Source organism: Schistocerca nitens, chromosome 5, assembly GCF_023898315.1.
Source record: "Schistocerca nitens isolate TAMUIC-IGC-003100 chromosome 5, iqSchNite1.1, whole genome shotgun sequence".
Lineage (NCBI taxonomy): Eukaryota > Metazoa > Arthropoda > Insecta > Orthoptera > Acrididae > Schistocerca > Schistocerca nitens.
In genome coordinates, this window is record NC_064618.1 from 774,529,195 (window position 1) to 774,543,100 (window position 13,906).

Sequence of the window (13,906 nt, forward strand, 5' to 3'; positions counted from 1 at the left end):
TGTTCCATTTGGAAGGCTCTACATCCCACACCTGCAGCACCGGCGGAAACTGAGTATGAACCTCAGGAGAAAGCGGCATTGGCTATTATTCCGTTTTGTGTGGCTTCATCCGGAAAAATTGGACGCATTCTACGTAAACACCAAGTGAAAACCGTCTTCCGTCCTCCAAGCAAAACCAAGAGCCTTCGTGGTAGTGTCAAGGGCAACCTTGGTCTACGTAAATCATGGGTTTATCAGATACCTTGCCAATGCGGCAGTGTATACATAGGGCAGACCATTCGTACCATTGAGGACCGATGCCAAGAACATCAACGGCACACTAGACTGCCCAGTAAGTCGGCAATCGCTGAGCATTGCCTGTCGGATCTCCACAGCATGGATTATGACCAGACCAAAGTCCTGACACAGACTTCCAAATACTGGGACTGTGTCATCAAAGAGGCCATAGAGATCAGAGAAAGGGAGCCACAACGAAATCGTGACAGCGGTTACATCCTTAGCAAGGCGTGGGGACCCGCGATCACCCGGCTTAAGAAGAAAAAGGATATTTATCAGAGATCTCCTGAACGAGAAGACCTAGGACGCAGCTCCCAGACGGCGGGAGAACGAACGCTGTACCTGGGCCACGCGCGGGGCGCGGACCGCACCGACTCGTAGGAAGCGCCTGAGGGAGGAGCAGGAGGGGGATTGTCCTATATATAAATGGCGCCGGCCCACCGCCAGTCAGTACATCAGCGCACCTGATGATGGCAACGTGGTCCATTGCCGAAATATTGTGTCCTATGCACACTCATACCAGGCTGTTCACTCGCGATTTATTTCGTCATAATATACGCCTGGAGTCATTGAAGAATCATATACACACATTGTTTCATAACACTTCACTCATTACACACGCACGCCCACACACACACACACACACACACACACACACACACACACACACACACACACACACGCACACACTGGTGATCGCTGGGCCATTTTCTGTGCCGCAACTTCCCATGTGCTATCCTGAAAAGCTGAGTCAGCATCCCTCTGTAATGATTGAGATATTGAGCTCAGAAAGAGGAAGAGGTGATAATTGTGATATGCATAACTTGTGGGCAAGTTTTCTTCGAAAAGGAAAGAAGAAGGGAAAAAGAACATATTCTGAAGGTATTATGTGGAACGATAGATTTTTTATAATCATTATTATTATTTATTTGTATAAAACTTTTTTTACCAAACCCCTACTCTACTTTATCTAAGTAATTCTTCAATGTACAAAATGTATTGCATAACAGGTACTTTTTAGTTGCATTCTTAAATAAGAGTATTTTTGCTGTTTCTTTCATCTCTTTTGGTAATTTATTGTTCAGTTTTATTGCTTCGTTTATTTTTTCTTGGTAAATGTATGTTGAGTCGAGCTCTTGTTCCACGGTCATTGACAGAGGTGCTTGTGCAGTAGTTACCAATGTTATCTTTGATGTGTACAAGTGACTGGTAAATGTATCCACACCGAGCAGTAAAATCCCCAGTGTTTTAAACAGATGTTTACAATGAACTCGGCTTCTATTTTTGGTTATTATTCTTGCAGCTCTTTTCTGGAGTTTGAAAATTGTGTTCGTATTTAGCCAGAAAAGAATGCCGTAGCTAAGAATTGACTGATAATATTACTGTCATAAGCGAAGACAATTTTTTCACAATTAGTAACTGCACAGGGAAAGTCATTGATGTATATCAGGATTAGTATTGGGCCTAATATGCTACCTTGCGGAACCCCTATATTAATGTATTTTGCTTCTGATGACTGTTTTACTTAATGTTTAATACAATCTTCCCTAGTTTACATCAGTAAAATTACTGCGTAGCAAACTACCGCGGCAGGATGTGCTGTGGGCTTGATAACCATCAGCACAATTACTGTGAAACGAAAGCAGACAGTTATCTGAATGTTCCGATGTATCCGTTTTATGTGTAACGACAAAAATAGTCCATTAGTTAATTTAACGTAAATGAGACGTCGTAATGCAAAGAGGTGTGCGGGAAGACAAATTTTTACTGTCTTAAGCAGGCAGATCGAATAACCCCGTCAACTCGGACACGAAATTTGGGAAGCCACGCTCTGCCCGTCACATGCCTGGACAAAGTGGAAAGTGATAAAGGAGTAACACCTCCTAAAAAAACCTTGGTACAGTTGGCACAGCTGGCAGTTCCTCGAGAGGGCCGCTGCAAGGGTTACAGCAGAAGATGGTCAACGTTATTGAAGGCGGAGGAGTAAGTCCTAATGGTGGATAAAGCAGAGGATCTATCATTATCGAGTAGTATCTGTGCCCCGGTGAGGCGGCTGCGAAAGGCGTCTGTTCTCCAGAGGAGCTACTTGTTCCTGATACTTGGCAGCAAGCATAAAATGCCTCCAGCTACAGGTGGAGCGACGCATCGGCTGAAGCCTACATCAGTCGCCTCATGAAAGCATGTGTGTTCGAAAATTGAGTATGAATGCCAGGACCTGTCCCGCAAGTGTAGCGCGTTCCCATCATCTGGGAAACGTAGGCACTGGACAAGGGCTACATGCCACTGGACGAGGCGGGCTAAAATAGCTTGTCCACCTGCGAAATACTACTGTCAGCGTAGGAACCATGCCTGGAAGAAGCCAGGGATTATCTGAAACCTTTAAAAACCAGACATATACATTGCATGTATCCCAGCAACGAAATGGAAAGGAGTGAAGGCACGAGAGATCGACGATGGATACAAATTCTACTATAACGACACAAACAGCACCTCTAATGGCACATATATTGTCACTAATGACAAGATCATGACAGTGGCACAAATGTATATCGATCTCTGATCGACTCATGAGTGTAAAAATCGAGTCTGGCACTTCTACACTTCGAATTGTGTCCAGCTACGCGCCGCAAGCCGGATGCGATGATGAAGCTACTCTTCCACGCACTACTGATCCCGAAGAATATTTGATAATAGGAGGCGACCTCAGTCTCATGCAGGATCAGCAAGAAATGCATATGACTAATGTGGCAATGGATACGGCACTGTCAATGGAAATGGAAATGTCGTTTGACTAGTCTTTCGAGATGGCGCCACTTCGGCGACTAGAGCATCAATGGGGGTGACATAATGACGATGAAGACAACACAACACCCAGTCCCTGAGCGGAGAAAATCTCCGACCTAGCCGGCAATCGAAGCCGGGCCCCTTGGTTTGACACTCTGTCGCGCTGACCACTCAGTTATCGGGGTGGAAGTCACTGTCAATGAAAATGGGATAAGGATTCTGGATTTTGGCCAAGCGCATGAGCTTGTGGAGACCAATAGTGAGCCATCTGTCGTTTGATTGATTTGATGCCGCCTGCCACGAATTCCTTCCATGTGCCAACCTCTTCATCTCATAGTAACACTTGCAACCTATGCCCTCAATTATTTTCTAGATGTATTTCCATCTCTGTGTTCCTCTACAGTTTTGCCCTCTACAGTTCCCTCTAGTACCGTGGAAGTCACTCCCTACCATCCTGTCCCTTCTCCTTATCTTTCCACAAATCCCTTTCCTCTCCGATTCTGCGTAGAACCTCCTTATCCCTTACCTTTTCAGTCCACTTAATTTTCAACATTCATCAGTAGCAGCACAGGTCAAATGTTTCGAGTCTCTTCTGTTCTGGGTTTCCCACAGTCCATGTTTTACTAAAGTACAATGCTGTGCTACAAATGTACAGTCTCAGAAACATCTTCCTCAAAGTAAGGCCAATGTTTGATACTAGCAGATTTCTCTTGACCAGGAATGCCCTCTTCGCCAGTGATAGTCTGCTTTTGATGTCCTCCTTGCTCCATCATTCATTGATTATTTTGCAGACTTTGTAGCAGAATTGCTTAACTTCGTGTACTTCATGTACTTCATGTACTTCAATCCTGATGTTAAGTTTCTTCCTGTTTTCATTTCTGCTACCTCTCATTACTTCTGTCATTCTCCGATTTACTCTCAATCCATTTTCTCTACTCATTACACAGTTCATTCCATTCAGCACATCATGTAATTCATTTCACTCAGAATAGTAATGTCATGTCATTGATATACTTCCACCTTGAATTGTAATTCCACTCCTGAGCCTTCCTTATTCAATCTTGGCTCTTGTGCATATCGTATATTACCCGTCCCTCCCTATTGTTTACCCCTATTTTTCTCAGAAAATCGAAGATCTTGCACCATTTTACATTGCTGAACGCTTTTCCCAGGTCGAAAAATTCTATGGACGTGTCCCAAATTTTCTTTAGCCTTGCTTCCACTATCAAACGCTACGTCAAAACTGCCTCTCTTGTGTCTTTACCCTTTTCTAAAGCCCAAGTGATTGTCATCTATCACATCCTCAATTTTCGTTTCCAATATTCAGTATATTATTATTGTCAGCAATTTGGATGTATGAGCTGTTTGGCTGATTTTGCGGTAATTCTCGCACTTGTCTGCTCTTTCAGTCTTCGGAATTGTGTGGATGAAATTTTTCCGAAATTCAGATGGTACGTCGCCAGACTCATACATTCTATACGCCAACGTGTATAGTCGTTTTGTTGCTACTTCCCCCAACGATTTTAGGAATTCTGATTGAATTTTATCTACCCTTGTGTCTTATTTCATCTGAAATCGTACAGAGCTCTTTAAAATTCTGATTCTAATACTAGATTCCCTATATCTTCTAAATCAAGTCCTGTTTCTTTTTCAGTCACATCAAACAAGTCTTTCCCCTTGTACAGGCCTTCAGTCTACTCTTTCCACCTATCTGCTCTCTCCCCTGCTTTTAACAGTGGACTTCCCGTTGCACTCTTAATGTAACCACCCGTGGCGTGGCGCCATATATCGCTACTGGAAACAAACAAATAGTAGATTTGATAAAAGAAAGTGTGCAGACAGTAGAGGTCAAAATAGCGGCGGTAGATTTAATGTGTGTAAATGATTACAAAAATGTAAGACAGTGAAATCAGTGCTGGATACGCCAAATGTAACAATGAAATAAAATTATGTCTGACCGAGTGGGTGTGTCTGAACAAAATGTTCTTCAGCTAACTAACGAGGTAGCAGAGGTTGAAAATAAGTTGAATGAGCGTAGAAGTAGATTATGCTAAGTTGAAACTAACCTCAGATATGTAACTAACAATAGTGGGTGTAGTTTTGTAGTAAAATCGTGTGAAATATCATATGTTACTACAAGGCAATTTTTAAGTCTTGACCCAGCAGGAAATGTTCATCGAAAAGAATTCTGGTATGATTTTCAAAGTGTTCTACCTAGTTTGTGGTCAGATAGAAAAAAATAGGGTTTATTATGTCTAAATTCTTGAGGGAGGTTGGAACTTCAGGGATTTCGCTACTGAACAGTACGATATTGGGGCAAGCAAAAACAAATGGAGTTGCTAAATAGCTTCTGGGCTGGGGGAAAGTTTAATCCCAGGAAAGGAAATCGTAAGAAAGTTCGCGTTAAAGTGGATGACAGATTTGTTCTGTTTAAGCAATAAAATAGAGCCAGAACAAATTGTTATGGGCCTGGAAGGTAAACTGCCCATGAACTGGCGAAACAAAATTACTGCTGCTCCGAGGGATGACGTACATAAATTCATAAGTTATTTGGAGGGAGTTGAGAAGCTGTTGCAGGAGGAGGAGCATGCAAATCGTAATATCAGACCACCAAATAATGCAGAAACGTGGCAGAACTTAAACATTTACAGAATTGGCGTGTACCGTGGAAATAGCAGGGGCAGAGATGCTAGGAGGTGGCACTATCCAGCAAACGATAAGCGAAAAAACAGGGAGCACAATTATCGATCGTATTCTCCGGTGTGAGAGGATGATGTTGCGCCCAGGCGACAGCAAATGTGTCCAAACGTACAAAGTCCCAGAATTCGTCAAACTAAATGCCTTCTGAGAAAGGGCTAGCATCTACAAGATGGGAAGTAATAATTTGAACCCGCTAGCAACTCCCTTTCTACAGAGATTATAAGTGAGGAGCAGAAGAAGGTAGTAACAACAGACGAAACAAGTTACATAAAAATCTATACATTTAACGGAGGTTTAGGGGATTTTTGGACACACATAAACAAAATAAGCACTGTATTACAGACGAAATGGGTAATGTATTAGCAGGAAATGTGACAGAACCTGATTGCCAGAAAGTCTTTAGCAACCAAGTTGAAATCGAGTCATGTTCTGGGGAGGGAGAAAGTACAGAAGCTACAGAATTACGGGATATTAGTGATGTCAGTGTAGAAGAAATACTTGCGTCTATAAACGACGAGATTTGTGAGGCTACAAGGGAGAGGCAGGAAACTGTAACAAAAGTGGGGGCAGTCAATTAACTGTAAAGAAAAGAAAGGAAGAGACAGAGGAAAGGGAGAACGCCGGAAAAATTTTGAGCTGTCATTAGTGGACTGAATAGTTAGTATGGGGGAGAAAGGTAATGAGGGTACTTCTGCAAAAATCTGTGTAATTTCTGGAAACAGGGAAGGTTTCGATAAAAGGGAGGTTGTGAACGATTTGTTAGGGGAGTGTCCTGACACTAGCAATGTAAGGGAGGCGTTGAGTCAGCCAGTAACTAGTCTGCAAATGTGTGACGAAGAAGTACGGTGTTCAACAGATAGTGGCAGTGATGTATGTGCTTTGCGCATTGTCCCAAGCCCATATTTTATAGTGACCTTTCCTTTTACTCCTTCTCCTACAACCGCATTCCAATCCCCTATGGCTATTAGATTTTCATCTCCCATTATGAACTGTATTACTTCTGGGACCGGACCGCAGCGACGCACGGATGCACGCCAAGACCGTAGGATCCTACGCAGTGCCGTAGGGGACCGCACCGCCACTTCCCAGCAAATTAGGGACACTGTTGCTCCTGGGGTATCGGCGAGGACCATTCGCAACCGTCTCCATGAAGCTGGGCTACGGTCCCGCACACCGTTAGGCCGTCTTCCGCTTACGCCCCAACATCGTGCAGCCCGCCTCCAGTGGTGTCGCGACAGGCATGAATGGAGGGACGAATGGAGACGTGTCGTCTTCAGCGATGAGAGTCGCTTCTGCCTTGGTGCCAATGATGGTCGTATGCGTGTTTGGCGCCGTGCAGGTGAGCGCCACAATTAGGACTGCATACGACCGAGGCACACAGGGCCAACACCCGGTGTCATGGTGTGGGGAGCGATCTCCTACACTGGCCGTACACCACTGGTGATCGTCGAGGGGACACTGAATAGTGCACGGTACATCCAAACCGTCATCGAACACATCGTTCTACCATTCCTAGACCGGCAAGGGAACTTGCTGTTCCAACAGGACAATGCACGTCCGCATGTATCCCGTGCCACCCAACGTGCTCTAGAAGGTGTAAGTCAACTACCCTGGCCAGCAAGATCTCCGGATCTGTCCCCCATTAAGCATGTTTGGGACTGGATGAAGCGTCGCGTCGTCTCACGCGGTCTGCACGTCCAGCACGAATGCTGGTCCAACTGAGGCGCCAGGTGGAAATGGCATGGCAAGCCGTTCCACAGGACTACATCCAGCATCTCTACGATCGTCTCCATGGGAGAATAGCAGCCTGCATTGCTGCGAAAGGTGGATATACACTGTACTAGTGCCGACATTGTGCATGCTCTGTTGCCTGTGTCTATGTGCCTGTGGTTCTGTCAGTGTGATCATGTGATGTATCTGACCCCAGGAATGTGTCAATAAAGTTTCCCCTTCCTGGGACAATGAATTCACGGTGTTCTTATTTCTATTTCCAGGAGTGTATTTCCGGGTCATCGTGTGTGTGGATGTCAGTTGGAGAAGGACCAGGAGGGCACTCGGAACGCAGCAGCAGTCCCGTTGGGGACGGAGCCCCTGTGGGGTCGGCACAGCCCGTACCAGCGGGGACGACCGTTGTTTGCTCGTTCGGTCGGTCGTCCAATCGACGACGTGTATTTGGTCGGTTCCTTCCTGTGCAGAGACGTCGATTGTGTTACCTCTGAATGGTTGGGTATGAGACCGTGTCTCCGGGACGTCGTCCGTCCGAAGGAAGAAAGTCAGTTTGAGACGCACCAGCAGCGCAGTCGCGACGGAGCAGCAGTCGCGGACGGACCAGCAGAGTTCGACGGCTAAGGTGTTGTTGGTCGTTGTGGGCGCCAATATTTTGTGTGTCGTTGTATTTAAATCTTGTATTCGTTTTGCCGGTTTTGTCGAGCGGAACTGATTTGGTTCATTGGTCGGTCGGCCGTCTGTCGGTTGGGTTGCCTTCCGATAAAGAGCTGTCACGCTACCTGTCTCGCCTAAACGGGCGTTAGTGCTATAATTGCAGGCCGACCCTTGGAACTTCTGAGCAGCGTCCCGTGTCTGTTACATAGTAACCTCCCTGTTTGAGTTTTAGTTATTTGGATGGAAAAATGGACAAGAATGTTAGAAGAGGACAGTGAAGGGAACAAAAAAGTACTTTACACCATGGTAAGAAATAAGAGGAACGACAGAAGCGAGTGCCTGAGGATCATGTATAATAATGGAAGAGTTGTGAAGGAAATGCATGAGCTCAAAAAGATTTGGAAGGAGTACTTTGAAAATCTGTTGAATGCCGCCAAGCGGGTAACTAACAGCGATGGAGAGCCTCAGGCAGCAGACGATTATAGTAGTGGGGAAATTGATGATCTAACTTGGAATGAAGTGGAAGAAGCCATAAAGAGGATGAAAGGGGGCAAGGCACCAGGTTGGGACGAAGTAACAGTGGATATGATACGAGCAGCAGGAGAAGTAGGAACCCAGTGGCTATACAGAGTGCTGAGGGTGGTGTGGAAGGAGAACAGAATTCCTGAGGATTGGAAGAAAGGAATTATAGTCCCGATCTTCAAGAAAGGGGATAAAGGGAGATGTGAGAACTACAGAGGAATCACCCTGCTATGCCACTGTGGAAAAATCTATGAAAATGTCCTGGAGAAGAGAATAAGAAGCAGTATTGAAAGTAGACTGCAAGAGGAGCGGTACGGTTTCAGACCGGGAAGATCAACAACGGACCTCATATTTGCGGTAAGGCAACTGCAGGAAAGGCACTATGAGTACGGGAAGGACTTAATCATGGCCTTTTTAGATATTGAGAAGGCGTATGACAGTATCTGTAGGGACAAGCTCTGGGATGGGCTGAACGCAAAAGGGATAGATGAAGAGATAACACGAAAAGTCAGAAAAATGTATGAGGGAAGTGAGAGTTGTGTGGAAGTGGGGAGGGAACGTACTGCATGGTTCAAGCTGGAAAATGGGCTGCGACAGGGAAGTGCACTTTCGCCTATATTGTTTATTACTGTTATGGATGAAATCCTACAGCAAGTTTCAGATGCAAATGGAGATCATAAAATGAAAGCAGTGCTTTTTGCCGATGACCTGATGTTATGGGGAAATTGCCAGAAGGAGGTGCAAGAGCAGTTAGATGCATGGGAGGCAACGGCAGCACAATATGGAATGCATTTCTCTGCAAAGAAAAGTGAAATAATTTTCACAACAAGGAACAAGAATAGGCCAAATGTGGATATAACTTGTGGAGGGGAAAAACTACAAGTGGTAGAGAACTTCAAGTACCTGGGAACCATGATTGAAAGTAAGGGGGGAAACGCAATGGAAATAAATGAAAGGTGCATAAAAGCAGGGCAGTTCTACAAATGCATTATGGGGCTTATTTGGAGCAAGGAGGTGCCACAGAAATCCAAGGGAATTATATACCGAACCTACTTTGTCCCCATATTGGCATACGGAAGTGAGACATGGGTAATGCACAAAAGCGACAAAAGTAGAATACAGGTTAGTGAAATGAAGTTCCAGAGGAGCAGGTTGGGTGTAACAAGACGAGACAGATTGCGAAATGTGTATGTGAGGGGAAGACTAAAGGAGGAACCAGTACAGGACAGGATAGAAAAATCAAGACTGCAGTGGTATGGACACATGAAGAGAATGGATGAGGGAAGAATTCCAAAGAGGATGTTTGATCTGCAACTGGAGGGGAAGAGGCCCAGAGGAAGACCAAGAGATAGATGGGTGAAGGGAGTGAAGGAATGTGTGATGAGAAGAGGAGAGAACCGGCCGAAGGTGTAAGAGGGGGAATGGTGGAAAGACAGAACATGATGGAGAGGCTTGTGTTCCCGACAGACCCAGCCAGTGGCTGGAAACTGTCCAAGATGATGATGGTTGATGTGTGGTCTTCAGCCGAGTTTTAATATATCCTGGGTTAATGTTCTTGTCTTTCCCTTAAGCCATGAAATTGTTGTTCTTATAGGTGTCTTCAGCCGAATTTTACATCAAATCATGTACGGCCTTACGCTGTTAAATTATTGTGCTGGAGTGTGGCCTTCAACCGAGTTTTAATATCTCTCAAATTAATGTTCTTGTGTTGCCCTTAAGATATATGAGTGCGATGTTTTGTATGGGGCCTTCAGCCGAATTTGCTTCAATTGTTTTAATATAAGGCTTTCCGCCGTTGGATCGAAACACTTCTCATTGCTTAGTATGCGGCCTCCAGCCGAGTTCTATTAAAACTAAAGTGCTAAGGCCTTCAGCCTGTTTAGATTGAAGGTTTAGAAAATATTTCTGGGTGACACCTCCAGAAGAACCTTCTAAGTCAATTTCTTACGTTGGCCTTGCATCTTGGATTTTGAGGGTTGCCTTTCGCCGATTTAAGGTTAATCAAGGAGATCGATAAAGTTTTGAGTGTTCTGAATTCTTGTGCAAAATTGTGTGTGGATAAATAAAGTTTGTATGTTGGGTGCAACTGACAGCAATCTCATTTTGTCCCCTTTCCGCAACCTAAACCGCTCTGGCCTGCTAGCCAAGGGATTTCGCCGCCACTTCTAAATGTTTTGCTATAACGAAAATCGGATGCACTTCTCGGCCACTCAGTGTAACGTAAACCGACACACACTGATTTATATCCCAACGCCCAGAGTTTTCACCATCCAGTCGAGAAAAGAAAAGCATTAAATGTAGTGGTACGTAGAGCAAAAACTGTTTCTGTTGAGGACAACTTGGATTCCGAAATTAATCATCTGAAATATGTGTTCTGATAGAACAGCATTGGCGCATGTGGTATGAAGTCAGCGGTCTCCAAGAAAAGGAAACGTGAAAATGTTGAACATACACGTGATAAGCCACTGAATGCATTCTCTTCCTTCTGTGACGCTATATCCAGCAAAATAAGCAGAATCCTGGAAAGAGGAGATGTCAGGCCTATTTCTCGACCTCCTAAGAAGATAAAGGAAATGCGACGTGTTATTACGGGCAGACCCGCCTCAGGATTACTGGGATTTACAAGTGTGAGTGTGGAAGTAGTTCCATCGGTAAGTCCATCCACACCGTTTCCTACAGGCGTGTAGATCATCGACGTATAAAAAATCGAGAACTTAAGAAATCCGCAGTTTCTGTACACAGTCTCACAAACGAACATAAAATACTGATTGGAGAAACAGAAGTTTTGTCCCAGGTGCCTACATACTGTAGTTCTGTAATTAAAGAGGCTGTCTAGATAAGAATGTGAGAGAAAATCTTCAACCAGGACAGCGGATATAATATCTTTTGTGCATGGATGCTGGCGCCATCTGCGACAGTATGAGGTAATCCCCAGCCAATAAGAGGCCGTCTTTGGGCTATATAAACCCACCAAATCAGCAGTTTGGACAACCAGTTGCTCATGGTAAAGACGATGGAGGTAATCGCAGAAAGATGGAGGTTTTGCACTGAAATGACGTACCAAGATATCCGAGAACGTGTTATACATACACTATACTGTTCCAGTAACAAAATATGGTCACTTGCTTCCTGTACGATTTCTTGTCACGTCTTCAAAGAATAAAACGTAGGCAGGCTGGCGCCAGGGAAATAATTTAGAAACATTTGAAGTGGTATCACACGCGTTAGGACTTAAGTACGAAAGACATAGTAAGGGGATGGCCAAGTATGACAAGAAGGGTGTGATGCGTTTCCTACGCGCCTCCTTGTAGTGTGCCATTTCGCACATTTACATTAAATCAACTACCACACTAGTTTTGTCGACAGACATAAAAAGGTTACAGAAAACGATTCAGGTAACTGCACGGTCCGGTTATAAGCACACCGTCGTCGAATTTAATTTTAATAGAATGAAAATTATTGCTATAATCAGAGTGAAATTCCGAACAACGGATGATGGATTCAAAGGGTTGCTGTGTGGAGTATTCCTGTTTTCGAGTGATTTGATTGTCTAATTTGGAAGAAGAAAAGGACTTCAGATCGTAGTGAAACATGAAACGTGGTTCGACAGGCATGTGGAAGATAACGAGTACTGTCACTTACTCCAAGCAATGTTTGGAGGTATATACTCGTAAAATGCCCAAGAGTTGAAAACTTGTTGGTACCGAGAGACAGTATGTTACTGGCAGGCAAAACAAGGGCAGAAATAAGGAGGAATAAAAATAAACAGAAATTGGTGGGACTTAGTGAGCGATGACATACACTAAACCAACGCGAAAAAAAAGCACAAGAAGATAAAAAGCCGTTGTCTTCAAATAATGCTTGAAATTGAACTTCACCATTACAGAGTGGTTCATAAAGTTAAATGATATAAAAAAACTGAAAATTAACGTTGGTAAGACACAAAACACGCAGAAAAACGTCGAAATTAAATAATAGATAGTTTTAGAAACGAATTGTATTTTGCATCCGTTAAAACAGGAAATGTGAGAAAATCATTTTTGACATTTTGAAAGGGTCAAATACTGACTTTGGATTTTACAATGTTAAACTGAAACAAGTGATGTCAAGAGAAAAATTTATAATTGACTACTGACACTGAAAATTATGACAGAAGCTGTTTGAGGACTTGGATGCTTTAGTTGTGGTAAGATAACATGATACATATGTTGCAAGATGACGCGATGGAGTGAATCCCGTCGTAAACACTTTAGCTAAATAGTAAGAAAAGGGAGAAACTCAACATCGGTGAAGGTGTGGGTATAGGAGTGGAACTATTCTGCTTGGAATGACTTTGGAGTGGTGAGTGTGGCAACACTGCAGGCAGGTAATGAGGCGGGCGGCTCGTGTGTCTTGGCCCGCTTTGTCGGGGCCGTCTCATTAAATATGGATCAGTGGCGCGACACAAAGGCGGCCGCCGCGACGCGCAGCGCACGGCATTTACCTGCTAAACCAGATTAAAACATTAGGGTTGGCAGCCCGCATCGTACTGCCACCTGCACGTGACTTGCGATAAAAATCGCGTTTAAGAGCAGAGCCCGGACGTATCGGTTTGTCTTTTTTCTTTTCTTCTTTTTTCTTTGTCGTGCATGGTAGTCCGATATTTAGCAGAGAGTAGAGGCCACACGTGTGTTTACGTATTCATATAGATTCTACTGACTTCGATGCGCCATATCTGCGTCTAGCTGACATTCGTGCTTTGACCTCGGAAAATAAAATGGCACGTGCTGAGGGGGGGGGGGGGGGGGAAGAGGCAGCCGTGGTTATTTGCTGATGGTGCAAAATTTTGTGTATAACCCAGTCTGGCGCAGGCCTTTCGCCTTGGAGGTCCTTGCAGCGACGTGGATGTCCGCTACATACTTTTCCCCTCTCAAAGCTCAGGGAATATTTTTCAAGATCTTTCTCCTTTAATAAAATATGTGATACCCTCAAACTGTACCCACGCAAATTTTCTCCCTCAATCTGCCATGTTAACGTCAAATAAACTTTTCGTGTGGTGTCTGTCTCCCATTTTGAAGCCACGCTGTGCGCTGGACAGTTGAGTTCCCATCGTGCGAGATATATAACAACTCTCTTTTGGTTGCATCTGGCCCAAATTACTCCTGCGGAATACTGACATCACATATAAAAAAAACAATCTCACTGTCCTACTGGGGCACTATTCGCTTGAATGTACGAAAAAGTTCCCGTTTATTTGATGTTG

General features: G+C 44.3%; 1 protein-coding gene across 1 annotated transcript in view; it reads left to right on the plus strand.

The window, feature by feature from the left end:
- Window positions 1–13,164, plus strand: part of LOC126260712 (uncharacterized) — a 34,474-nt gene extending 21,310 nt beyond the window's left edge. Inside the window, exon 2 of the mRNA XM_049958049.1 lies at window positions 13,027–13,164. Within this exon, the coding sequence (XP_049814006.1) occupies window positions 13,027–13,164 (138 nt within the window). The remainder of the gene's footprint in view (window positions 1–13,026) is intronic.
- The last annotated feature ends 742 nt before the right edge of the window (window positions 13,165–13,906 follow it).